Source organism: Melospiza melodia, chromosome 5, assembly GCF_035770615.1.
Source record: "Melospiza melodia melodia isolate bMelMel2 chromosome 5, bMelMel2.pri, whole genome shotgun sequence".
NCBI lineage: Eukaryota > Metazoa > Chordata > Aves > Passeriformes > Passerellidae > Melospiza > Melospiza melodia.
Window position 1 is genome coordinate 27,446,046 of NC_086198.1, and position 27,793 is coordinate 27,473,838.

A 27,793-nucleotide genomic window follows, 5' to 3' on the forward strand; every position below is an offset into this window, starting at 1 on the left:
CCTTATTCTTCTTACAGCAGGCACTTGACAGGAACGAGCCTAAGGAAGTCCAAGCAGTAGCAGTACAAAAGAAAAATTATAAAGATCAACAGGAAGCTGTGTATGTTGGTGCATTCCCTGCAGTTCTGTGGTCAGGAAATTGCACAAAGGAAGGGAGAACAGCAGTGAGATCAGGCATTTGCACATCTTCCAAGCTTCACTCCTACACTCACAGCCCAAGTCCAAACCCATTACACACACATCACTTTGAAGGCAGGTTCTGTATGATTTTGGCCATGGAAGGAATAGTTTGTGTTTCTAACCAGCAGGTCAGGCCCTCAGCTCCAGGAGCCCATCTCCTACTCTATATGTGTGTGTGTGTGTGTAATTCCTCTGTCTGTCAAATGGCTCTGACTCCAGATGAATGCACATCCAAACACACCTTCAGGCACACACGGGTCTTCAGGCCCATCTCAACACAAACAAAGAGATCTTACAGCAAAATCTAAATAAAATGTTTAATATTTTTGGCCAAAGCACTGTCCTGTTGTCACACTGGGCTTGTATTTTTCTGTTAAAGCTGGATTTTCACATGGAAGAACTTGCCACGGTCTCCTTTCAGGATTATGAGAGCTTCCAGTTTCTTTTCCCCCTCTATCAGCTTGGCCAGGAAGCCCAAAGTAATCAAATCCCTTGGTGTCCTTCCATTTGACAGCCTCCTCTTCCCTGACATTCAGAAATGCTGAGGGGGGAGGTATTTTGAGCTGCACCAAATGCAGAGCTGGAAATGCCAAGCGAAACACAGCTGTAATTCTGATGTGAGATGCACAAAGACCTTTGCTTTGGGAGGTGTTTCAAAATTAAACACAGTGGCCAGGCTAACTCATAACTGTTTATTGTAAATCACTCAAGAGTTTACACATCATTAATGGCAAAATAACACTTTTAAAACACCTGCTGGATGAAAGACAGAATAAAGACAACTCTTTTATATTATATGGCATCATTTGAAAAACAAGAAACAGAACAAAAAAGAAACCATTTTATTTTCCCCCCCCCCACTTTTGCATCTTTCCTGAAAATATCTGGGCCTGAGTCTCAGTTATCTTGAGATCCCTGCCTTGCCCAGGGTGTGGGGCTGTGTGTCTGGGAAGCAGGCACTCCCTCTCCGAGGGGCAAGGCAGTGACATTCTTTATAAATGAAAATCATGCCCTCTATCTTCAAAAGTGCTCCAGTGCTGACAGTATAAAGCCTCTCTCCTGCACTGGCTAACATCTAACACAAAGGGCTATATGTCCCATTAAATCCACATGCCTTTTTTTTTTTAAAGAATTTTTTCCTTTTTTTTTTTCCTTTTTTTCTTTTTTTTTCTTTTTTTTTTTTTTTTAGTTAAGCGAGGCAACTGTTAAAATTCAGAAGCTACATAACTGTCTTTATACTTTGCTCAGAAACCAATGGATGTTGCATGCAGCTGAAATATTAGTACAGGCTCTGACTTAGATAAAGGTCAGTTTTCTAAGACCCACTAGTCAAAGGCAGAAAAAGAAGTTAAGAGGCCTCTTGTGCAAAAGGAGCTAAAATATGCATGCATCAATGGCCATGACTGATTAGAATATAACTCAGGTCTCCAAACATTGAAACCAAAGCTTTATTTGGCTTAAGACATGGTTGAGCTCTATACATTTACAATTACAATGTATATGTGACAACAAAGGAACCATCTCAATATAGCATCAGTTGGTATTTTGGCCTGTATAGAGACTAATCTTCAACACAAAAGCCTGCTCAGCAATAAATGGTTTTCATACTTAGCAAAGACAGCAGTGCACTGGGCTGGCTAACAGGGCTAACAAAAAGAAGAAAGCAGGTTTCCAAACTAACATCTAACTAAACTGAGGGTGATTTTCCCCCTTGCACACACTGTTTTTCGTCAGTGGTGTTACTGTCCTTTCCAGGAATATGCAGCTGACACAGCACACTGGGCTCTGCCCCATCCCCCTGAAAGATGCGCCCCAAAACCTTACTGGATTAGCAGTAGGAACAAAAATCTCACTAACTGCACTTGGAAAGGACAGTTAGCTCCTTCAACCTGCCAACATTTACCATGAACAAGCAAATTACAACAAATCTCAGACATGAACTACAGTGACTAAAATCAAATCTCTCTCCCGCTTAACTGCAATATTAAATAATATATAACATTTTTACACTTAATAGTCTTAAGTTCGGACATAAGACGGCTAATAAGGAAAAAAAAGAACAAAAGGCCGTGGCTGAATCAGTTCCTGGGGAACTAACTCAGCCCAACCGATCTGGAACAAAAGAAGAATTCTACCCAGAGGTAAATCCACCACAGGCACGGGGTCACGCACCCGGCAGCCACGCAGACGGACGGACAGACAGCAGCGCTGGCACAGCCAAGCGTCACCCTCAGGCACTGCCATCTCCAGTCCTTTCCTTGCGAGCCTGGATCATCTCCTTGGGAGCCTGCTTGCGATCAGTGACCAACCCCAGCCAAAACATGAAGTCAATGAACCACGTGGTGGGGTTGAACTTCAGGCCCAGCTCGCTGGCCGAGTAGTCAAACGGGAAGGTGTGGTGGTAGTTGTGGAAACCCTCACCTGAAAAACACAGAGGGAGTTTAAAGACCACGTGGCTGGCACTTTTGTCAACACGGGAACACAGGCAGGCAGGACACTCCAACACCCATTGCCCAAGTCTGGCATCTAGTGGAAGTCATTCTCCTCCCCAGCAGGAAGGGGCATGTCCCACGCCTTATGCTCAGGGAAGAAAACCAGAAGTGCTTCAAGAGGGGAGACACACAGCTGAGTCAGAAGTGGGGTCCTCACTTCTGCTGCACTTTCTGCTGAGCAGAGCTTGTTGCTGGGTGCTAACACCTCCCTTCCCAGAGACCACATGGTGTTATTTCAGTGTAGAACACAGGCACTTTCCTCTAGGATGCACAAGCTCCAGCCTCCTGTCGGAATACCCTGTTGCAGATTCCCTGACTTCTGGGACTCTGGCTGGGCCCTCCCAGGGGCTCCCCTATCGGGGCAGACCTTCCTGGACTGTTCTTGTGTCAGGAAAGAGAGATGCACTGGATCTTTTTGGTCTTCAGGTTCTGGTTTATTGTTATCTTATCTAGAGTTTTGCACGCTGTCCACACAAGGCTCAGCGCACTGAAAAAGCACCGCAAAAATGGCAAACAATCTATCATTACAAGGTCTTTTAAAGCTAAACTATCCAATTAAGAACTGACACCTAGATGATTTCCCTTTTTAACCCAATAACTGATCCCCAAAAGCCCACAATGCAGATTTTTCTGCCCAATTACAAAATGCCACCCAAACCCATGAAGAAGGAGGAAGAAGAAGCATGAGGAAGCAGACCAGGATGACACCCTGTGCCCTCCATCTTGCTTCCATTCACTACATACTAAAAATCCTAAAACCTAAATTTCCCACCTAAGTGATACACCTACACTACTCTCTACAATCTACTTCACACCCTAGTGGATTCTAGTCTATTCTGGAGTTTAGGAAACTTTCTCCATGAATGAAGGTCAAAGTCAGTGCTCCCCTGGGGGTCAGGGCACCCCAGAGTAGACAGGGAAATATTCCTGGTGCCCTGGGTTTCCACAAACCCCTCCAAACCCTGGTTCCAAGACATGACCAGCTGCAGACACCCAGAGTCCCCACCAGGGTGAAAGAGGATGGGACACTCTTGGGAGTCTCTGTGGTCAAGATGACCCCAAGATGTGTTAGAGACTCTCTTTTCCCAGCCTGGCAGCTGAAGAAGGAGTCGGAACTCTTCTGTTCTGGTTTTCAAGATTGTTTATTTTCTGTTATCTATAACATTCTTTCCCTGGCCTGCTGAGGTCTGTTCAGCAGGTCAGTCAGTGGCACACTGCCTGCCTTCAGGGTGGTGTTGTCTTTTTATACTAAAAATTATATATACTTTATTTACAATAATTTTCCAATACCTATCACCTATGTTAAACAGTCCACCTCTACCCTAAACCAATCCAAAAGTGTCACCATCACCCAGAAGATGGAGGCTAGGAATAAGGAGAAAGAAGGACAAGGCATGCCCAAATTGCTCCATCTTGGGACCCCAAGCCCCCATTCTAAAAACCCCAAAATCCTACTTTTCACTCTGTCACAAACTAATTATCATTCTATTTAAACTTTTGTGGCTTGCAGATCCTCATATAAGGTTGGTAATTTTTTCCATGGGTCAAAATCAAAGGCACAGGGGTCTTGGGCTCTGTGCCAAGGTCTCTGAGCCCCCTGGCAAGGGCCCGAGCCATCCAGGGCAGCCAGAGGGATGTCCTGGATTCCGACAGGACGCCACCCCGAGCTGGCAGAGCTGTGCCCGGGGCTGCAGCACTCACCAATGGCTCCCAGGGTGACCAGGGTGTTCTGCCTGGGGTTGATGTTCTTGTCGTAGGGGCGGTTGCCGTACATGTGGGCGGCGCTGTTGACCAGCCAGGTGACGTTCAGGGAGATGGTGTACCGCAGGATGGAGGCCAGGAAGTAAGCGTTCCACAGGCTCTCACCCCACAGGTACCACGGCACGACGGTGGGGATCACAAAGCACATCAGCACTACTGAGCTCTTGTAATACCTGCAGGAGTTACAAGGGGAAAAGGAAGGCCAAGTAAGACCCGCCCTGTTCGTCCCCATAAGACCCCCTATAAAACTGCCTTGTTCGTCCATAAGACCCGTATTGTTCATCCCCCTATAAAACACCCTAAGGTTTAAAATAGACCCCTGGCTTTTGTTGAGTTTTCTGGAAGGGATGAGGAAAAATAGATTTATTAAACAGTTATTACAACTTTGCATTCCCTAGAAGTCTTTTGGATAGGAAGAACTGTCATTTTTTATTTGACAAAAATAAACAGCTTCCAATTAAGATCCACAGAGGGCTGGAAAAATGCTAGTATTAGCAGTATTTTTGAAAGGAAAGAAGTTTTCATGAACACAGTTCTCATCTGTAACACATGAGCTAGTTTTGATCATCTTGTGCATGAAATCAATCAACCTCCTGCCTTGCAAGTTCTTTGCTTGATGTATTTTGTTGTTGTTTGGAGGTTGTGCCTCACATCCTGGGCTCCAGGAGGAGATCTGCAGCTCCACAGCAACACCAGCCAAGGTGAAGAGGGCATTCTTCAGCTCTCTCACAGAACTCAATTCTCACTTACCTGAGCTAAGGCCCTCCAAGCAAACAAGTTCCCTTTCTTTACTCCACCAAAGATAACAAGTAATTTCCCACTCATATGACTGACTTCTGATAAGGTCAGAAGTCTGACCTTATCAGACTCTCATCAGTTCAAGGCCAGGATTTAAGCAGAGCTGGAGGAGAAAAGTACTTTCCACTCCAGAAAACTCCTTCAAAGTTCAAAGCCTCTACCACTCTGGGGAAATAGAATAAAATATGAGAACATCTTATCAGGCACCAATTAAAACTATCCTGCCAGATGGAAGAAGCCCAGACCAAGGTCTTTGATGAAGATATGAAATCTCCCATCTGAACAAGCATCAGAGTACATTGCCTTCCTCTGAAACACACACCTTGGGGTGAGAAACCTCCTTACCTGGAGTGCAGGGACATCAATGCCTCAACACATGCCTGGGGAACACCCCTGCTTTCACCGCACGAAAACTCTGTCCTGGAGACACTTCAGCTGTGAGCCCCTCTCTCACATCACCTGCAGGATTACTGCTCCCTGACTCACACAGGGTAGGTTTTGCTGTCAGTCATGCCTGGATCACTACTGTGATTTCAGCTGAAGTGATGTGGTTTTAAACTGACTGAGTGGTGCCTCGTCCACAACTCAGAAGCACTACGAAATTCAGCAAAGCTAACAATTTGGCCTTAAAACAAAACCTGACAAGAAGGATTTATTATGATTCTCAGTGATGTATATTGTGATTCTTAGTGCCTGCTAGTTTTTCCATGTTGTCAAAAAAACCCCCAACACTGTCCTAAATTCAAATCCAGAGCAAAGGCATTTGCCAAGACAACTTTCCTGCAGAAAGCACACTTCTTCACTAGATAACCTTTGCAGCATGACCAAAGCAGTAAAGCTTGCTTCTCCTGGATGCTGTTGTTCTGGAAAAGGAAATAGCCAAAAGGAGCTGCAGCAAACTTCAAGGGAGCTGTTGCAAAAAGGCACTGCCAACTGAGGAACCAGTGAAAGCAACCATACATGGAGGGAAGTATTCCTCACTCCTGGAAGATTTCCATTACAAGGGTAATTTTTCTGCCTTAGAGAAATCTAAGGAGAAAAATCTAAGGAGAAAAAACTCTAATTTTTAGACTTAACTGACTGCTCCCCTCACTCAGAAAATACACAGAAATGGCCTTAAGCAGTTTTCCAAAGTGCCTGGATGAAATCCTTGCAAGCAGAAAGTGTTCTTGTGCCTAGAACACAGGCACTCACAGAGCATAAAGGATGTTGCTCAATTCCCAGCTCTCACAGAGTGTGTAGCAAACTGAGCTAGGACTGTGCTAATTCCCAATGGAGATAATTAATGCTGTACAGAATGGCAGTCTTGGGAGAGGTGGCACTTGGCCCGCACTGGCCCAGGGGTGCCAGAAATGACTTTGCAGAGTGAAATGTGCACTTCTGTGCTAAGGCAATTAGTGATTGCAGTGTTTGCTCCTGTGATCAAAGAAGAAAGCCGAGATCCGAGCAACTTCTGCCACAGCTGTTTTCATAACCAGCCCAGGCTTTTTGGGAAAGCAGAGGCACAAGGACAGGGCTCGCTGCTTGTGCCACAGAGGACAGTCAACAAGTGTCATGGGAATAGTGGGGGCCAGAGGAAAGGCATCGGTGGCAGGGATATCTCAGGGAAGAAAAGGGACAGGCAAAAACAAGGAATGAGCCACAACCAGACTGCCAGGCAGGAGGATCTCTCCACGCCCAGCTCACAGCAGGGCTCAGCGCTGGGCACTTACTTTCTTTGGAACCTGACGACAGGGTCATCGAGCAGGTCGGTGAAATCCAGTTTCCTGCCCTTCTCGATGACGTCGCGGTGCTTGCGCACGAAGAGCCAGCCGATGTGCGAGAAGAAGAAGCCGCGGCGCGCGTTGTGCGGGTCCGCGTCCGTCTCCGAGTACTTGTGGTGCACGCGGTGGTCCCGGCTCCACTCGTAGATGTCGTTCTGCACAAAAAACACCCTGGGGTCAGAGGAGAGGGGCAGGCACTGCCACGACCTCCAGGCCTCCCAGGTCACCGTCATAATTTTCTGGAAAAATCCCTTGGCCAGGATTTCTCTCCTGGGAAGCTGAGAAGCCTCAGAGAAAAAGGAAAACAATAATTATCTGATTCACTTCTCCTGTGTTTTGCTGCTTTGGAATGTGGCTGGAGATTGTTTATCCAACATGTGAATTGTTTTAACTTAATGACCAATCATGATCCAGCTGTGTCAGGACTCTGGAGAAAGTCATGAGTTTTTCATTAGTATCTTTTAGCCTTCTCTTGAGTATCCTTTCTCTATTCTTTAGTATAGCATAGTATAAAATTTTTTAATATGTTCTAGTATCATAAAATAATAAATTAGCCTTCTAAGAACATGGAGTCAGATTCATTCCTTCCTCCTCTGTCTGGGGAACCCCAAAAATACCACACTCCCACACATGGTAACAGCAGAAAGCCCCACTTTGACACTCCTCAAAAAAGGTTGTTGACTAAAACCATGGGAGTTACCATCATCCATGGTAAAATCATGTTTTAAAGCCATGTTAGTCAACATGGAAAACCACCACTAAAACTGATGGGAGTTGCCATCATCAGTGTGCCCTGGGTGTCTGAGGATGGGCTGCAGGGACTGGGTACATACATATTTACACTGTTATTTTAAGACTGTGCTATGGGGAACCTTGTGTATTTATTTTCAGTGGACTACAGTACAGGGGCTCTCAGTTCTGGCATCCTCTTTCTCAGCTGGTTGCAGCTGGTGCCCTCCAGGCACAAACACAGTGCTGAAAATGGAACAGAGCTTGTGGATCACTGCAGCCACTGTGGTGAGCAACATGACACTGAAATGCCTTATGGCTGTAAATGGAATCATGGGGACTGCAGGGAGGAAAGGATGGACCACAATTTCACACTTGGATCCATAAAGAGAGACTTTCTGAGTTCACTCAGCCAAAGGGATTTCAGCCTCCCAGTTTGCTCTGCAGGATGCCCTGGCTGGATGCACTGGACCAAGCTGGTGGCTTTTGCAGTGGTGCTGAGCTATTAGTGCAGGGCATTGTGAGCACATTCAGCACTTGCAAACCTCAGGCCACACACTCATCTATGAATTTAAGTGCTCAACACCAACACTAAAATGTGGAAATGTCAGTTAATGCCCAGATCCACACAAGGGTGAACTTTAATCAGAGAGTTCTTAGCAGAGGTTGCTAGTTCCATCTCTGCACAGTCAGAAGCAGAAATACCCAAGGAAGAAAAGGCCTGGGTTACTTTTAGGAACAACACCCACAGCCACCAACCACAGCAGGTTTGCTCCCAGTAGAACCGAGAAAATTGATTGCAAGGTCTCTTAAATAAGAATAGGACACCACCCATGTGGGCACTGAATACAGCCCAGGACACAGCAAGCACAGGATAATGAAACTGTGTGTACCCATATTTTGTGGGGCAAGAGCCCTGTGCTGAAAGCATTGCAGAAATAATCATTGCTCCTTCTTTCAGATATCAGCGTTGGAGAGAAAGCACTGAGGGGCCTCTGGGAACAACTGCAAAGAGCAGCTAAAGAATCCAGCTCAAATGGCTCCAACACCCAATTTCAGCTTTGCAAAATGCTCTCTGCCTGCAAGAGCACACCAGGGACAAGTGAGGAGCAAGAACCCTGGAAAGATCTCAGCTCCACTGCCTTCAGTTATGCTCAGCCCTTTGCTGTTGCCATGTAGTGAACACAGTGATGCTGGGAGTGGGCTGGGGATGAGGGGGACATTTTTCTGCAGCACTGACACATCTAAGCCACTGAAAGGAGGCAGCAAAGATCAGCCCTTTGCCAGTGCTCCAGTGTGCTGCACCTTAACCATCTCACTGCATAAGAAAACAAAGTAAACTGCAAAAAAGCAAAGGAAGTCACCCAAGTCCTCAGTGAGAACCCCTCTACCTTCCTATAGAGGAATCAAAAGGAATGAAAATCTCTACACTGCTTCAGTGGCTTCACTGGGAATATCCATATGACTGGAAAATGTCAACATTAAGTAACTTAAAAATAAACCAGGGTTATGCAAGAAGCACACTTGAAAAGGTCTTCTTTCTTAACCAGAAATAATGTTTCAAGTGAGACTATTGATCAATTTGTCACAAGAGCACTTGATAAAGTCATTTGTGGGACAGCAGATAACCAGGAAAAGCAATGATACCATGAGAAATTAACTTGGCTTTTCATGCCACAGCAAATGCCTGCAGAGCTGGTAAAAAAAAACCATGATTCCCCAGATGAAAGGATTAGGAAGCTGTGAAACAACTGAATTGCATCTAATTAAAACCACAAGAGCTAAGAGGAAATAAAGGCCTGAAGCAGGGACTGTTGACAATAAATACACTATGAACTGGAGCACAGCATGTGTAAATATGCTCTGAGCATATTATTAGCAACCATTTTTCAAGAACACATCACTTTTGATCAAGTTTCAGGTAAACACAGGGGTGAGATCCCTTCTGGAGCAGGGAGCAACAGCATCCTGCTGTGACAGTGATGCAGCCACGAGGTTTCATTAGCAGGTCCCTTAACAAACCTGCAGACTGACATGTGCCAGTGGCTGGGCTGTGTGACAGTCTCCATGGGCTGACACAGATTTGCACACCACCCCTCCTGCTGTGTCCAGACAAACACAGACTGTGCCACAGAGATGACACCAGCATGGCCCAGATGAGCTGCTGGAACTTAAATGCTGGGAGAGCAATAAGCCAGGTATTACCTATGTCTGAAACAGACAAGTGACAGCAAGAAGAAGAGTCTTTCAAAATTATGAGAGCTTCACTCTAGATGGAGAGAAGAAACACAGCTCAGCACGATCCAATCATTAATAAAACCCACATGGCAGAACTGGCTGCATCTGATGGTATTCCAGAGGAGGTACAGCATGTCACAGCCCAGGCAGTATCAAGCTAAAACTCTACAGCAGTTTCCTTCCCCTGCCCTTCAAGAATTCTGAATGTTTCCTCCTCATTTAGCATCCAGGGATGCTGTATGCATCTTTAGTGCTACCTCTTCCTCCCACAGCCAACGTGAAGGAGATGGACCTGAAAACTCACCACTCACTGTCTGTCTGTGGTGGTGGAAAGAGCCTTTACAGGCAATGGATGTCATGGTAATTAGGAGCAGGCTTCAGATTTAGAGTGGGTAATTTGGTCGTTCATCTTATTTCTGATATGAAGAGCACAAAGGTGGCTTGAAGCTACTTTGAAGTACTTCCCTGCCTCAGAATCCCAGTGTTCTCAGACAAAAGCAGTGATGAGCACAATGCAGCTGAGAACAAAATCCATAGCAACAGGGCAGCAGAATGCAATGAAATCCCTGTGTGCAGGCTCACTGCAAACAGCTCTGCACATTCATTTAAATTGCTTGTGGAAGATAAGATCAGCTGTGTAACAGGGAGACAGCACCAGGGCTTCTCAAAACTCCCAACAGTTGTTTAACACATTGAGCAAAGGGCTTGTAAAGCTCTCCAAGGAACCAAGCAGCAGATGGAAAATGGTTCAGAATAAAGAAAGGCTATAGTCAAAATGGACACATTTCCATTTTCAGGCAAAAGCATTGTGCCCTTTGTAATGTGTAGAGGGGCTAACGAATTAATTCTTTCCACCTTAAAAAAGAAAAAAATCAAAGATGATAAATGAGAAGTACAGAGGTAGATAAAGGGACTCTTTTCATTCTCTGTCAAGGCAAATGAACAAAAAGTCAACCAAGCAGATTGAAAGGGAAAAGATAAAATCTCAGGGCACAAGACATACATGGCACTCAGTGCCACAAGGGGTTATGGCAGCCAAACTCAATAAGTTTAATTTTAGTACAGGTAAGTTTAATTATAGTGCAGGTTCCTATCTCTATCCTTGCCAGCCAGAGGAGGAACCAAATTCACACTGAGAAGATCCTGGTTCAGGGCTAACTCCTACAACCAGCTGGGTGTTACACAAGTGTTTCTGTGGTCTAGGACTGCCTACCAGCAAGTACAGAGCTAGTAACACACTTCTTCACAAACATATTTGAATTTGGCTGGTGAAAAACGCTGCATAAAACAGAGATAAATTAAGATTGTGGAAGGGTGCCTGCTCTCCTTTCTGGGCACAGTCTCCAACTGCCTGGATGAACAGACTCTTGGTTACACAGACACATTTGCATCAAGCTGGCCCTTATAAAAGTCTCCACGTTGTCCTGTGAAGTGTGGGGCCTGACCTGTGCCACAGCTCAGCTGCTGGGGTGCTGAGCCTCTGATTTGGTCACCTTCAGCATGGTCCTTATGCAATTATTGCTCCTGGTCTGCCTAGTGCACATTGTTACGTGGGTGGTGAGAGGGCTCTGCATGCCCTGAGCCAGCACAATGTGTTACAGCAAATAAATGTCTTTCTGCCAGGTCTTTTTTTTTCTTTCTTTTGCTGTCTCTAAGCTGAGGGGATCCCTGCACAGCAGAGAGTGCTGCCTGGAGGCTGAGAACCTGCACAAGCAACACAAGCTCACCTGGAAAGCCATGGAGTTAGCTGCAGCCAGGAAGATCCTCAAAGGCAGCTTGGCTTTGTAGGAGCGGTGGCTCCAGAGGCGATGCGCGCCCGCTGTCACGCCCAGAGCCGTCATCAGGAAACAGAAATATGCTGAAAGACACAAACCAAAACACAGGGTCTGCCAGGGGGCCAGCTGACATCACTTGTGCTCTCTGTGCTGTGGAGATGCTCCTTGCCCTGCCTGCCAACGCCTGCAGGGTGGCTCAGGAGATGAGGCTGGGCAGACAGGAGGTGAGGCTCTCAGCCCATCTCTGCCTCACAGACTCTCTGCCTGAAGAGGACAGGCTTATTATGCAAGTGTGAAATCAAAACAAGAGCAGATTCCAACATTAAAGAATATTATAGGACAATTTCAAATTGATTTACATCATCTGCAGCAATGTGTTGTTTAGCCAGGGATCCCTGCTACCCTACACAGACACATTTTGGTTAAAACAGCCTATTTCAAATACCAGAACAAATAGGGAAAATGAGACCCCAAAAATGGATTTTGTACTTGTGTCTGCACAAGAGCCCATCCACCAGGGAACCCTGGTAGACAGGCAGTGGTTTGACAGGAATTCACAGTCTGCTTTTCCTGGTATGTAATGTAAAAGATTTGTCTTTGCAAAAAGAAAACAAATGTATATGTAGGTGTGTGTCTACTGTGTCCTTCTATCAACTCCCAGCTCACCGTGCTTGAAATTGCAGCGTCTGAGAGAAAATAGAATGGAAAGATATTTGGGAAAATAACAGCAACCATATTTCATGTTGATTGTCACCCCTGCAGACTGAAGAAGCAAATGGACTTTTTCCACTCCGCTGGTGGATCCATCAAAAACAGATTTACCCAAACTGCTTGCCATGTCTATGGTCAAAATCCCTGTCATCTCCTGTACAGCAAACCAAAGCCTTTCTCACAAGATGCAGCACACAGCTGGAGTCAGAATGGTCCCAGTGAAGATGATGTCTCTCTAAAACCTGCTTTGGGTGCCATCACTGAAGAGACAATTCTGATTTTCAGCAGGGTGAATGCTTATGGTACTCCTAGAAAAGGCTCATTTGTGCAGTTATGCTGAGTCCATTGAAGTCGACAATGAAATTAAAACTTCTACTTACCTGAGAAGAGCTACAGAAATGAACTAAAATCATGTATTCTCTCTGCACATTATCTATAGACATTGCTGAATCTACAGATTACTCTCAGATCATTAAAATGCTGGCATCACAACTCCTCACACTCCAGTTTCCACTGCAGAGTTGCAGTTCTTGCATATGCCTTGCTAGAGCAAGGACTTGGGACTTGTATGAAATTAGGGAAAACCTATCCCACCATTTGCTGTGTGTGATGTTGAGCTGTGCAGAAACATCACTAAATAAAGCCTTCCAAATCACTCAAATGACTGTGATTGTGGGAACAGATCTGTGACACACAGAATACTGACATTATCCAGCTAACATAAAAATATTAAGGTTAGAGTCCTGAATCACTACAAGAACATATTTTCTGTGGGCTTTACAACTTTAACCTCCTGCTAGTCATGGGCTGAAATCTCCCATCTTCAGCAGTTTCTCTGCTTCCTTTAAAGCACAAGGGGGCTTTTTTCATGCTTCACAGCAACAAATCATTTAATTGACCAAGTGCTTCTCAAGAGCAGCCATCCATCTTAATCATGAATGATTGCTTAAAACAAGAATGAAAGATAAATGAGCAAAGTGAGACATGTGACATGAGGGTTGATTTCACCTCCCTTCTCTGTCCTGTGTAAGAAGGAGGCTGTGTGGTAGCTAACAGACCACATGGAATATCTGCACTGAACACAATCAGGGACAAGAAGCCTCTCTGGCCCTTTCCAGCCCCCAGGGACTTGCCAGCCCCAGCCCACTCCTGCAGTGCTCAAGTGATCAAGGGAACAGCTGGGGCTCATACCCACGCACCATGCCTATTTTTTGGCTTTGCAGAGGAGGAATCACAAGAGCAGGAATCTTCCCAATATAAATCCCGAGGGCTGAAACATGCCCAGAAACAAACAAACAAAATTACTTGGGAGGTTCAGTGGCAGAGCAGAAAAAAAAACCTGTCAGACAAATGCACTGCTTGGTGACAGCAAGTTTTGTGATTCTTACAGCAATTAAGGTGCCCAAAAATAATATTTGACCCAATGTATGAATAGCCAAATATTTGCCATGCAAGGAACAGGTCTCAAGCTCTCCTTTGCAGAATAAATTAGGATCTCAAACCAAAAATCAGACTACCAACCATTTGGTTATATATTAATAATGCACAGCTACAGTATCTGTATGAGAAGATTCTGCTTGCTTCCTGTCCCATTTTTGGGGACAGGAGTGTGTGTAGGGGGTGAACATGTCAGTGAAACACAGAAGGATTGTAATGTGGAGCAAAGCAGCCAGTTAATAGCAATTCCTCCTTATACAGAAAACACCCTCTCAGAAATGTAGCTAAATGGGTTTCCCAAGTAATAAACAGTAAATAATATTTATGGCAGAAAAAAGGGGGAAAAAAATAAAGCCACAAGAAAAGTACCAGTTAACAACCTGGAATTCAAACAATTAATGTTGTATTTCTTTTTAATTTAGTGGGATACCTAATGTACAAAAAGGAAAATGGTAAAATAGCCAGGTGTGTCCTCTGCATGTTCTGCTAAGGACTAGACAGAAGCATTTCCAATCAGCTCACTTGACAGAGCACAGCAAAGCAAAGCAAAACAATTCAGAACTGGAGCAGAGGGAGAACTACTTAAAAGAGGGAACAAGGAGGAAGAGAGGGAAGAGAAACCAGCAGGTAAAGCAGTGCAAAAGGACAAAAGAGAGACCCAGAGCACGGGGACAGGGAGAGGATGCAAGAGAGACAAGGCACAGGAGGTTAAGGCACCGTGCAGGCAGGGAGCTGGAGGGTTGCTAGGCTTCCAACACACTGCCTGTGCACAGCTGCTATTTATGGGAACATGCCAGAATCAATAGGCAGAAGATTTGCATTCAACATTCTTATTAATGACCTGAAACAAAGGCAAACAGCATACTAATTACAACAGTGGATAATGCTATATTTGGAGCAGCAGTGAGAGAGCTAAAAAAACACAGAAGGATCCATGCAGAAAGAGGGAAAGAAGGGCTCAAAGTAAAGACAAAGCAAGTAATGTAGTTTGGGGAGCAGTAATTGGAGACAGGGATCTGTGAGGAGGATGAGAAGCTTGGGGAAGCAGGAGCCTGAAAGGAAGATCACCAACAGTTCACAAAATATTCCCAGTGGGCCATATGATAAGGCAGCACGACATCAGTGTGATTTTGAACAGCAGGCACAGAGGTATCATCTCACTGTCAGACAGAAGCCATGAAAACTACACCAGCTAAATAATTTAAAAATGGATGGCAAATCAACAACATCAAGCATTTGAGCCACCTTTTTCAGAACAACTCATTATGCCCATAGCTGGATTTCTGGAAAAGTTCTACTAAGCCCAGTGCCAAACTCTACTGAAAATCTCAGTCTCCAGGGAAATGGCTTCCTATGAAGATAGGGGACATGTTACCACAGCCTGTATCTACTTTACAGGCATCAGGAAATCATCCTCTGATCTTAGTGGTTGCTTAAATTGCAGCAGACCTCACCACCTAAAAATTTCAATTCTGTTTTATGCTAAATATCAAAATTAGAACAACTTCTGTTTCTGAAACCTGAACATTAGATATTTATGTATTTATTGTTTGTGAATCCAGCACATTACAGATTGATTTTGACTTTTATCTTCTTATTAAAAAAACCTAAATCAACCAAAAGAAGATGCTCAGCAAACACTGGGTTCACTCTGCATATCTGAACAGACAATTTTTGCTCCTGAAAGCAAGGAGATGGCTGGCCATCCTTGTTCAGCACAGATGACAAGGAGACACTGTGGGACAGCAACTATCCCCACATTACCAATGTCAAACACAACCCAGCTAGATGGAGCAAATCACAATTATCTCAGAGGGACCATACATCAGACAGGACAACAGGAGCAGTGAAACAAAATCAAGTGCACTTTCACAATAGCACTACTGTCAAGACACAAGCCATCTTTAAAATACACAATAATGTCACAGAGCTGTTCCCATGGGGTGGCAGCACACAGAGCCTGGCACCAGCTCACACCAGTGGCTCTGATCCCTGTGTATATGGCAGGGACAGAGGGACAGCAGGGCTGGAGCAGGGCAGGGAATCAGCCCTTGCCAGACTCACTGCAGGCATCTCTCTCCCATGTGGCTCCCAGTCCCTTCAAAGGGACTTGAACAACCACAGCAAGGTGACTGCTCTGCCACCATCCTCACACTTTGCTCTCTGTGAGGGGTTCCACACACAGAGCCCACCACAGCCCTATTTTCGGAACACACTTTGGGACCAGGCAGTTTCTGTGAAGCTTTGAGCCTGTTTGCATGTCACAGCATGTAAGAAACTTTTTTCTGGAGCAGATTTGGTTTCAAATCAAGTGATGACACATCTTACATCAGCCAGGATTGGGGTATATTACATCAATGCCAGCAAGCTGGGAAGAAATTCCCAGTCTCTCCAGTACCAGCAATTGGGAAAAACATGTGGGGGAAAGGGCTCACTCCTTTAAACAAGAGAGATGGCAGGCTTTGTGAGATCAGAACACTGGCTCACCTAGCCACATATGTTCTTCTGACAGGGATAAGAGCAGTTGCTATGCAGTGGAGACTGAATTAAAGAAGAATTAAAACACTAATTAAAAAGGAAAAAAGAAAAAAAAAAAAAAAAAAAAAAAAAAAAGCCAGCTATTGTTGCACTAGCACTGCCTGCACACTTCAAGTAGTGTGGACTTCAAGAGGTGACATTTTGCACAGCGAGTATGTGAAAAGTAATTACCAAGGCAAGTAATTACTAGAGGCTGTCCCAGAATTGTTATCACGCTTGCTCTGACCAGGAGGGTGACAGATCTTGGTCAGGATGGCCACCAAGGGTCAGGGCCTTGGTTTGATGTCTTGTTCTGAGGACATCAGGCCCATTTACTCCTGTGCTGGCTGCTGCCAGCCCCCCGATGCAAAGGGCTGCTCACAACCAGCCCACAGCATTATTTTGTACGTGCTCAGTGAGCTGCTCCTTCAGCACTGTCTGCACACTCCAGGAGCTAGTTTGGAAAAGCCTTAGCTCTTCTACTGCCATCTTTCTGGGGATGTTTCAGAAGCACACAGCACTGTGCTCTGATGGAGATCCCACTGCTGGGTCAGGACACTCCCAACACTGTTCAGCCTAGAAGGTCTGACACATTCCCAGGCCCAGCCTGAAGCCACATTCAAAAAGGTTTATACGTTTTTACAAACACACTCTGTGTCTCCAGCAGTTCAAGGAGCAGCAGGCAAGATCCCCTGGATACAGGAGGGAGTAATTTCCTCAGATGTGAATTCTAATCACACTAATGGCAAAGGAAGCACATCTTTTGCTTGGGGAATTAAAATTAACAAATGCAAGGGCTGTGCTTCACCTGTAGACATCTGTTACCTCTTCAACAAGAGGGCAGCTGGAGACAGCTGACCTTAAAATGCTGTTCATGATGGAGACATCTTGTGACATGACACCATTTGGTAGAAATTCTCTCTCCACAGTAGCCAGTCAAGTCTCAAGCAAGCTGCTGAGAAATTTTCATCTTAGCACAGGCCATTTTTCTCCCCTGTATGTAAAAGGATAACACAACTTGACTCACTTGTATTAAAATAAAACAAACTATTTGAGGATTAAAAATTACAGGAATGGACATGAAACTTTTGTCTGCTTCCACACTAGCCTCCTGTGCTTATTCAATCATAAAAATTGCTTGTTAGGGAATTTTACTAACCCAATGAGTCAAACCCAAAATCTTCCATTATGCTGCAAGAACCGCATGAGACATACAAACAGCAAGTTGCTCAAGCACAAACATGCAAAGCTGACTGACTGCCACAAATATGGAACACTCCTGTAACTTCCAGTGGTGATTTTTTCCTTTCTAAACCTTAAATTACATCTGCATATCCTGTATCTGCCTTCTCCTCCTCACTTGGATTTTGCTGTTGTTCTGTGGTAGATTTAGGACTAATATCAACAAACCAGAGAAAGTACTTCCAGGGGTGCTGAGTGATGCCTAACTTAATTCCCTCTGAAATTCAGGACAGTACTGCCACCCATTTCAGCAGCTGCACCATACCTGGTCTCTTCTGAACTCCTAAGAGATTCTCCACTTCACTACACACACAGACAGAGGCAGAAGATTCTCTTCTGATTCAACATCAGGGCTCAGACGGGAAAAGCAGCTCCAATTTTGTGGTGTCTCCTATGTTCTTTTATGTTTTCATTAGATGATGTCAAGTTTGGGGATCCACTTTCTTAAAATGCCATGTCTGCCTTCAGAATGGAAAGTTTTCCTACCCCAAATAAGGGCAGCAGTCTTTCCAAACAGTCCAGTTAAAATGCTGGTTGATGTCACACACTGACTGCACCAGTGGGAGGGCCAGGGTCACCATCAGCATTCTTAGATGCAGATTAGGTATCAAGACCCCAGTACTGATCTGTACTGCTAAACTCTGGGGAAACCTTGGAGATCTCTTCCTCCACAGCAAAGAGACACCAGGCAGCAGTAACATATCATTTAACTTGCAGCATAATGCTAAAAAAAAGCCTTATTTCCTAACCTGGAACTACATTTATTAAGGAGGAAGAAATTTTCACCAGAGTCCCTAAATTGCTGCCAAGAAGCAATGCTGAATTAGTGCTCTGGCCCTGGGGTCTCTGGGATGGAAACACTGCTCTGCTAGCCAACCCTCTGCTCACTGAGCCCTGCTAACTATCCAAGGCTGGCATCCAAAGCTCCTTGGCTGGATTCAAGTGAGCAAATGAGAATTAAAAAGCACTGGCATGAAGCAGCCCCAATTCCCTGGGCCACCCACCATACAGGTCATGCCAGCTCTCACGGGGAGCCGTGCTTCCCTGTGGAGAGCAAACATGCAAAATCCCAGGCCAGAAAGTTTCATCTAAAATTAGATCTACACATCCTCTGAGCTACTCTAAATTGAGCCAAGAGAGACAGAGATAAGAGGAAGCACATCAAAGGCAAAGGGGAAGCAGAGTTTCAGAGCTGCAGAAAGATGATTTCTGATGATGCCCTGCTGCTGCCCCTCTGTACTGTGGTGGAGCTCCAGGAGAAGCCATCTATCACATCCCCTTGGCCCTGCCACCACCAGCTCATGAAATCCAGGCTGCCTCTGCCTGGGTGCACATGCCTGAGTATGCATTTTCAGGAACATTCCCCAGAGCCAGCACTTTTGGCTGAGTATACAAAAGACTTTATTCCAGTTGGAATAGCAGAAATGTTCATATTGACAGCTGCAGCCAATGTGACACAAAGAGAGCCAATAGAGCAATGGAAATCGTGGCTGACAGCAATTATTGCAGCAAATGCCAGAACTCCCCTAGGAAGGAAACACAGATTCCCTGAACTCACCAGCAGCTGAAGATTGCCTTAAGATGTCGAACAGCTTGCATATATTTTTAGATCAAAAGAGAAGGCTGGAAGATGCTTTGGCTTCTCTGAAATTTTTGATGCTTATGTGTAGCCTGTCTCAGCTCAGCTGGGTCCTGCGTCATCACAAAACCACGGGCAGATTTCACTCCTCTCCTAGTGACCTCACTGCTGTCCTCAATCCGCACACTGACTCGGGCTCTGCTGGGTTTTAAGTGCTCTATAAATTCTGCCAAGACACAATAAATGCCAATTTTACCTCTTTTTCAGGGACAGAGTAAAAAAATAGCATGGTTAAGCCATTAGCACAGCACCCCAGAGCCTTGTGTTCAGCAGGCAGCTCTGCCCTGAGGAAGAAGGTTTAGTTATTGTTTAGTTATTGCTTAACACCCCTGTGCAAAAAGGGACAAAGCCAAAGCTGACCCTGTGCAGAACCAGGTACATGACAGGGGAATGCCCTGCTCTGACCCAGTGCCCTCCCTGTGACCACCACAGCAGAGATCTGATGGGTTTGGCTTTCCAGGGCTTCACAGTCCAGATGATGTTTCCTTCTGTATCACTGCACCTTGCCTAGCTGTTTTGTGCCTGCTCCACTTGTATGCTATCAGCTGTTGTACCTCTTCCTCCCCCTTCCAAAACCAAACAGAGCCCAGAACAAAACCTGTTGCAAAAAATGGCCTCTTCCAACTTTCCCTCCAGGCAGTTTTAGCCTCAGAGCTGGGCTGCAAGCTCTAAACCTCATTAAAATCAGAAGGCACAAGCCCCCTGCACCCAACAGGTCAGTCAGCCAGAGCTGTCAGGTTGAGGATGGTGCCAGTGCAGAGGGGGAGACCTTGTGTGTGGGCAGGATGATGCTCCCTGGGTGCACTCACCAGGTGACTGCTCCCCACACTGCCCCAGTGACTGCTCACTGTGTCCCTCCAGCACAATCAGCCCTGCCCCAGCCCAGCTCTGCTCCTCCAGTGAGCTCGAGCACTCAGAACATCATCTGAGACACCACTGTCCAAAAATGCATGGAGAAAGATCCTCCAGAAATCCCTATCCCCTGCTGCTGAGGCCCAAGAGGGATGGCAGGCACACAATTCCCCATGCCAGCATCACAAACAGCCTTCCCCTCTGTTTCACACCAGCTTTGCTTTACTTAGCACAGTAATTGTTAATGTTTCACTCTCCACTGGGGCAGCACATTTTATTGTTGGCCTACACAGTAAAAATAAAATCTGATTACAAGAAATTGCTTGGCTTCAATTCTAACATCGGTGTTAGTTACAAGTGCAGCTGTGACTGCAGGGAGGGTAGGTGGAGTGGCAGAGATGAGGAACCACACTAAATTCAGTGCAGTAAGCCCCCTGAGACTTTTCCTGCAGACAAGTCCATCCTGACTCATCCACTGAAACTCCTCAGAGCCTGTATTCTGCCATCCCCACCTGCACATGGAACCAAAGACAAAAAGCTAGAGCCAGAAATCCCTGGTGGCTCCCCAGAGCTGCCTGCCCCAGCTCAGGGACAGGAGGACCATGGCTAAAGAAAGCACTTTATGCTTTTGTGGCCTTTGGCTGGGCTTTTGTGTGCTTGCCACAGCCAGCTCTGCGGGGGGGAGCAAACCTTCCCTGCTTCACAGGGATGCCTCTCCCAAGCCCACAATACCAGGGGCAGCCCAAATGCCAACAATCCTGCCAAAATCAGACAGGGATTTCTACCTTTGCTGGATCCAGCTGTCATCTCTGTCCTCAGCACACAGATCAAAGGGAAAGAGTGCTTGAAGTTCTTATGGCTTGGCTGGTCAGAGCAGCCCAGCAGTGCTTTGTGCTGGGTGAACACCTCAATATCAAGCACACACAGTTTTACTGCTCACTCATCCATTCCCACTGTAGGAACTCCTCAGGAGTGCCCTGAACCCACTCCTGAGAGCAGTGGGACTAAAGGACTGTCACAGACACATTTACATTCCCTTTTGCTGGGAATTTTTCTCCTGAGAAGCTGAGAGGCCTCAGGAACAAAATGTAAACAATGATTATCTGCTGCTGTGGAATGCAACAGGTGGATCTGTGATTGGTCCCTGTGGCTGTTCCTAATTAGTGGCCAATCACAGTCAGCGGTCTCAGACTATGGTCAGTCACAAGATTTTGTTATCATTCCATCCTCTTTCCTTTGCTTGCAAGCCTTCTGATGAAATCCTTTATTTCTTCTATTCTTTTAGTGTAGTTTTAATATAATATATATCACAAAATAATAAATAAATCTTCTGAAACATGGAGTCAGATCCTCATCTCTTCTCTCATCCTAGGAGCCCTGTGAACACCACCACAACGGACCATCACACACACCCAGGGCTCAGCACACACATGGAATTTTCTCCCCATTCCTGTGCTCACAGTGCCCACGTGATGTGCAGCACACAGGACAGAGGGAAACAACACAGGAGCACCAGCAAGGCACTGGGGAGGAAATCAGGATAAGGAACAAAAACACATACTTGCAGCTGAACACTGACAGACTAGGCCCTAAGGAACCGCCTCCAGCAACAGTTTAACCAGAGAGGAGTGAACATTGGGGAAGGGAAAACATCCAGCAGGCAGGAGTGTCCTCAGCAGGAGACCACCTCAGAGCAGGATGCTGGAACAGACCCAGGAACACTCTGTGACTGTATCCATCCATACCTGTTCCATGAACAGGCTGCCCAGGGAAGTGGTGTAGTCTCCATCCCTGGGTGGATTCAAAAGATGTGCAGTTGTGGTACTTAGGGACATGGTTTAGTTGTGGACTTGGCAGTGTAGGTTAATGACTGGTTTTGATTATCTTAGAGGCCTTTTCCAACCCAAGTGATTCTGTGATGCTGGTCTATCTGTGCACCTTGTGAGGGTGTGTTCCCACTTTTACCATGGACATGGAGCTCAGATCATTTTCAGAGGTGTTACAGCCACCCCCAGATCTGGGGCTCATGCCACTTTTAAGGAGAGAAGCACTGTTTGAGAAAATACTTTGTTCTTCTCAGAGATGATGGGAGTTCAGGTCTTGATGCCAGGAGGGAAGAAAGAAGCCAAGAATCTGGCTATTCAGAGTGACAGCTGTAGAACTACACTTTCAAATGGGCCAGGGGAGGAAAAGCCAGTCCAAAACTTCTCTGGAGACAAGCAGGGCTACTCCCCTGGGCAGAGGTGCACCTCAGAGATGCAATTAACATTGGATGCTCCACCTCATGATCTAGTGGAGCAGCTGCTGTCTCGAACTGCTGAAAGCATGGTGGAGCTGGGGGCTGATGGACAACAAGGCCAGCGTCCTGTATTCCACAGAAACCTCCCAGAGCTGCTCTCTGCTCATGGCTGGGACTGTTCTGGGAGCCAGCAAGCAGGAGATCACCGTGGGGATCAAGGTGAAAAAAGGTTCTTCTGTTCACTAAGCCTTTCCCACAAAGTATCCAAGATAAATGCATTTGTTCCCTATTTCTGATCCAAAACTTCACCTACAGCAATCACCTGAGCTGTAAGAAATCACAACCACTGTCCAGGCCACAGGGGAGCACAAGCACTCTCCAGGGTGGCAGCAGGAGTGACAGAGAAGTTTCCATCAAATGTCTCCCTTTCCCTGGGTGTGAAACAGAGACAATATTTGCACTTTCCTTCATCCATCCACAGAGGTGCCAAGGGGAACTTCCCTGGGGCTAGGATATTTTATTTACAGCTGTCTGGCCGTGCATAGGAATGGTTTGGCATTAAAGCCAGTTAATAACCAGAAAGCCAGCAGGTGGCACTCAAGAATATCCAAGACTCTGGAATCATGCAGGACCAATAAAACTTGCATCTGCAGTGCCCACCAGCAACCTGTGCCTCGTTACACGGGCGTGCTGCCCACCAGCAGCCTGAGAAAGAGAGGATAACCCCGAGTGCTGAGACCACAATTGCTTTAATCCCTTTTGTTGAAGGGATCCAGGCATCCCAGGTGGGATCCAGGCATCCCAGGCAGGATCCAGACTCTTGCCTGGAGCAGCCTGGATCTCAGCAAGGGTGCAGCTGGGCAGCACTGCTGCTCTGTCTGCGCTCCCAGCACTCAGGGATGGGGGAAAGCTGAGGATAAGCCTGGCAAAGGGCTCACCACAGCTGAACATGAACAATCTGGAGCTCTCAGGAGCATTAAAACTTCTCCTAAATGCTGCTAAAACAACAGCAACAAGCCTCCCTTCCCACATGAGCACCGTTAAGGCAAGGTCATCCTCCTCCCCGAGCCCAGGCTCTGGCAAGGCACAGCAGGCTGTGACATCCACTCCTCCCTCATGGAGATCTGCCAAACACATCCAGGTGATTTGGGAATTCTGGGTGGCCATGCTTGTGCAGATTTTTAAAGGTGTTTCAGCAGCCTGAAATGAAAGGTTTTAAAGCAGGTAAACGGCTTAACTTCTTGTGCAGCAGGTCTATTTCCTAAAATTAATTTGGCTACTTCAAGTGCTTCCTCCCAACCCCTCTGCAAAGATTAAAAAGCACCTTTTCCCAAACAAAATCCAAGACAATCACGTGATCCTCCAGACGGAGTCTTTAAGAAATTACCATGAGCCCACCAAAAGAAACTGTGAGCAGCTGTCAGCATTGGGCCCTGCAGTGAAACATGCTGGTCCTTCCCTCTGTACAAGGATTTCAGAGTTTTTTAGTTTGCTTTCCTAAATCCAACAGACAAAGCTCCCTGGGACTGCCACAGGGTGGAGCTGGCTGGAGCAAGGAGGCTCCTGGATAAGAAGCATCATTTAATGGCACGTTACTGTCATAGGTGACCTCTGGAAGGTGGTGCAGCGTGGCCAGCCCAAAAGAGGACATCAGTGAGCCACAGCCCCAGCTGGCCACAAGCACCCCTCTGCACAAGTTCCTCCCTGGAAAATCTCCATGCCAGCCCCACCAGCAGTGAGCTGCTCCCACCCTGCTCAGTTCCCCCTGGGAGGATGGTGCTGCCTCCCCTTCAAACCCCCATGGTGCTGAGCACCAGGGAGAAGGCAGCAGGGTCCTCTCCACAGCAAACCACAGGTCAGGCTGGCAGAGAGCAAGGCAAGGGAGCTCCCAGCGAGCCCAGGCTGCGCAGCAGGGGACATTCCACATCCACTCAGCAGGTTCCATGGCTGTCCCACGGGCACAGCCCAGGGCTGCTCCATGCCTTGCACACACCATCTGCTGCCTCTCGGGTCAAGGCAGCTCCCAGCTCATGGAAAATTCTGACATGAGTAATTTCATTGTTTTTGTTCAGCTTGGACTGAAATCAAATTCCACAGAGACACTGGGATGGCCCTGAAAGCCTGTGTTTCAACCAGCTTATCTGTACATCTCTTGAAAGATAACCCAATTCCCGGTTCTGCAGCATCTACATCTCCAGTTCTGCAGCCCCCAGAGTGCTGTTTGGGATCCCTGGTGCAGCCCCAGCTCCACGTGGGGTGTGGGAAGCTGCAGCTCGGGATGCTGGTGCGGGAGGCAGCGGGAACAGAGGAGCCCAGATAATCCAGGGTAAACAACCAGCTGAGCCTTCCTTGGCAGCACTCTCCCATTGTCTATTATGTACAGCTGGACAAATGTCAATAAATTACCAATGGAAATGAGCCCTGCCGAGCAGGCAGCTTGGCCTGAGCAGCTGTTTGCTAGGTGGCACAGTGGCATTTCAGCTCCGCTTTGCCATCGGTGCTGCAGCAGCTGCCTGCCTCCGGGGGTGGGAAGGGAAGGAGGAAAGCAAGAGGGAGGGTTTGTACCTGGCCTCCCTCAGGGGAGAACACAACGGGAGGTGGATGACTTGGGGGAGGAGAAGGTAGGAAGCCAGGCAGGCAGTGGTGAGTCATGGGAAGCTGTGGCTTCCTGCCAGACACCAGGGAGGTCACAGCCAGCACTGGCATCCCACCCCCAGCACACTTGTTCCTGCAGCTTATCCATGGGGGACCAGTGGTGGGGAACACACAGTGGCTTGCACAGGATCACTGGGAAGCTTCCTGAGTGCCAGGGAAGCTTGGGAAGAGAAAGAAAACCACAGAGGGATGCATGGAAGGCTGCTCCTCCATCTGCACCCTTCAGCGTACACACATCCCTGCACTACCTGACACTACTCCCATGCCGACATCCAAGTTTGCCAGCCCGGCTCCGAAGGCTGGCTGGGAGCCAGCGCCCACAGAAAGGCAGTCTCACAGCTGATCTGCACAGGCAAGGAGATGTGGAGAACTGGGGAGGGTGAGGGACACCTCTGATTGACACCTATTCCTCCCAACACAACTTCACTGGTTGGCTCCTGCCACACCGGAGGCGAGGTGCGTTTGTCACTTCAGCACCAGCCACCCTTTCTGATCTGCCCTGAATGGCTCAGAGGGATCCCAGAAACAGGTCACCAGCGTGACAGCAAGCTAATTTGTCTGACACATTCTGCAGGAGAGTGTATTTTCACGTTGCTCAGCACCTCTGAGGTGGCAGCAGCCAGATGTGAGAGTGGCATGCAGTGTCCAGGACAGCTGGAGCCAGCGCTCTCGCTCCCTGCTGTGGAGCCCCTGTAAAAACCACCCACTAAACTCCCATAAAAACTCTGTGGTCTGCTCTAGGGTGGCTGTTAAAAATAATTATGTCAAGAAATGAGAGGATCTCACTTTCAGAAGGAAAGGCATTAAGCTGCAAAGTCGCTGAGAACTGTTTATTATGTAGTGTCTGTTTAATCTCCAGCAGGAAAAAATACCTCGGAGGATGGAGGGCTGAATTGGTAATTCCATCCTTTGCCTCCAGCCTCAGAGGGATTTTTGTAATTAAGCACAGTGAAATCAGAGATGATTTCAAATTGTCTTCTTGGAAAGGCAAAACAGAAAAAGCAAGCCCACCTGCCTGCACACAACAGGACCTAAAAGGGTTGAAAGCAGACCACAGGCTGTGCATTCCAGCCACACAGCTCCCACAGGCTCTCCTGGTCTCCCTGATCGCCCAGCTGTGGCCAAGATAAACTATGAAATCAGCCTGAACACAAGCAGGAATAGGGAGGAGAGAGGAGTAGTGCTTGCAGAAGGAAACTATGCAAAACACAACCACTCCACAAACCTCTTCTGGTCATGAGCAAGCCGGGGGGGGGATTGTGCAAACCAGGCTGCCAGTCAAATGCAGGTACCCTCCAGAGACCCAGAAACTGAGGAGGGTAACTGAGGAAAAGATTCATTTCCCAACTGCAAGCAGCAATGCTGGCAATTTCTGGGGGTTTAAGGCTGAATATCAAAAGCTGAATCCATGAAAAAGAGATTTAGGACTTCTCCAAACAGAAGTAATAAGCCTGACTTCTAAAGCATTTAACTGGGGCTTCTGAAGAGTCACCTCGACAGCAATGATGGCAGCCTAACAACCCAAATTCCATGTCTGTGAGTTCCTGCAGCAGACACCCTTCTTTCCTCTGTATAAAAGAATTCAGGCTGTTACATCCTCCACTTACCTCAAAGCAGGTATTTATCCAATAAATTGCATCAGCTGTAAGCAGCACTCAAGTTTTTACCCTCTTGACCACCGAGATTCATATGAAACAATCAATACAGGGTTCTGCCTGCTGAACAGTGACGCTGACATTCACCATCTATTTGGTCTCACAAACCCTGACAAGCCTCGCACAATACTGCAGTGCTTCTATGTAGCATTTTCTCCCGGCACCATTCTTCTGTGGAGAAAAGAGGACCTCACCACTGTAGGATGGAAGAAAAGAAGCTGTATTTCATATTCCCTTCCCCACACCGAATCCTTGGCTTCTCACGGCGAGCAGGACAGACGCTGCAAGCCATCTCCCCTCAGAAAGCACAGCCCGGCTTATCGCGTCTGTGCCAGCACCCTACAGCACTTACTCGACTTTCACATCTTCCCTAATGAAAATTTGTCATCACCTTCCGCAAGAAACAAACGAGGAGCTGATTTTCTACTCCAAACCGGAGCAGAAACCCGCGGGTGTTCAGAAAGTAACACGGTGAAACAGCAAGGGGACGGCCAGCGCGTCCTCCCTCAGACCTTTACACCGAAACACCAGCGCTTGGCTGGGCTTTTTTAACTAAAAAAAAACCAGATAAACGTAACCGGAGGCAGAGCGCCTCCTGTTTCTACAGCAACCGAGGGCCCGGCGCGGCGCTGGCATCCCGGGAGCGGCCGGGGGGGGCTCGGGAACAAAAGCCACAAACGGGGCACGGACCGGGGAAACCGAGCGGTGCCCGCCGCCCCCCGCCCCACCTGTGGCGCCCCCGGCACTCACCCCAGAGCAGGGTGAGGATGTGCGCCCGCGGCACCAGGCTCAGCGCGTACACGGCGCCCAGGTGCAGCAGCCCCATCAGCACCACGTTGCGCCAGACGATGGCCTGCCCTCCGGGGCCCGCCGAGCCCGCCGTGTCCGCGGTGTCCGCCGTGCCCGCCTCGCCGCCGGCCGCCCTCCGTGGCGCGGCCATCGCTCCGGCCGGGCGCTGGGCAGGGCCGGCGGCGCTCCCAGCAGCGGCTACGGGCGGCCGGGCCGCGCCGCTGCCACCGCCGCATCTGTTGCTGCCGCCGCCGCCGCCTCCATGGAGCCGCCGCGCCGCCGGCTGCGCCCCGCACCGCGGCGGGGACGGGAGGGGGGCGG

The 27,793-nt window shown here is 47.4% G+C and overlaps 1 protein-coding gene across 1 annotated transcript; it reads right to left on the bottom strand.

Annotated features, from left to right (window-relative positions):
- Nucleotides 1–858: 858 nt before the first annotated feature.
- Nucleotides 859–27,623, bottom strand: SCD5 (stearoyl-CoA desaturase 5). Its single transcript, XM_063156662.1, has 5 exons — nucleotides 27,434–27,623; nucleotides 11,689–11,819; nucleotides 6,944–7,149; nucleotides 4,374–4,606; nucleotides 859–2,601 (listed from the first exon to the last, which is right to left on the bottom strand). Exons 1-5 carry the CDS (start codon nucleotides 27,621–27,623, stop codon nucleotides 2,411–2,413), a joined length of 951 nt encoding a protein of 316 aa, XP_063012732.1. The 3' UTR covers nucleotides 859–2,410.
- Nucleotides 27,624–27,793: the final 170 nt, after the last annotated feature.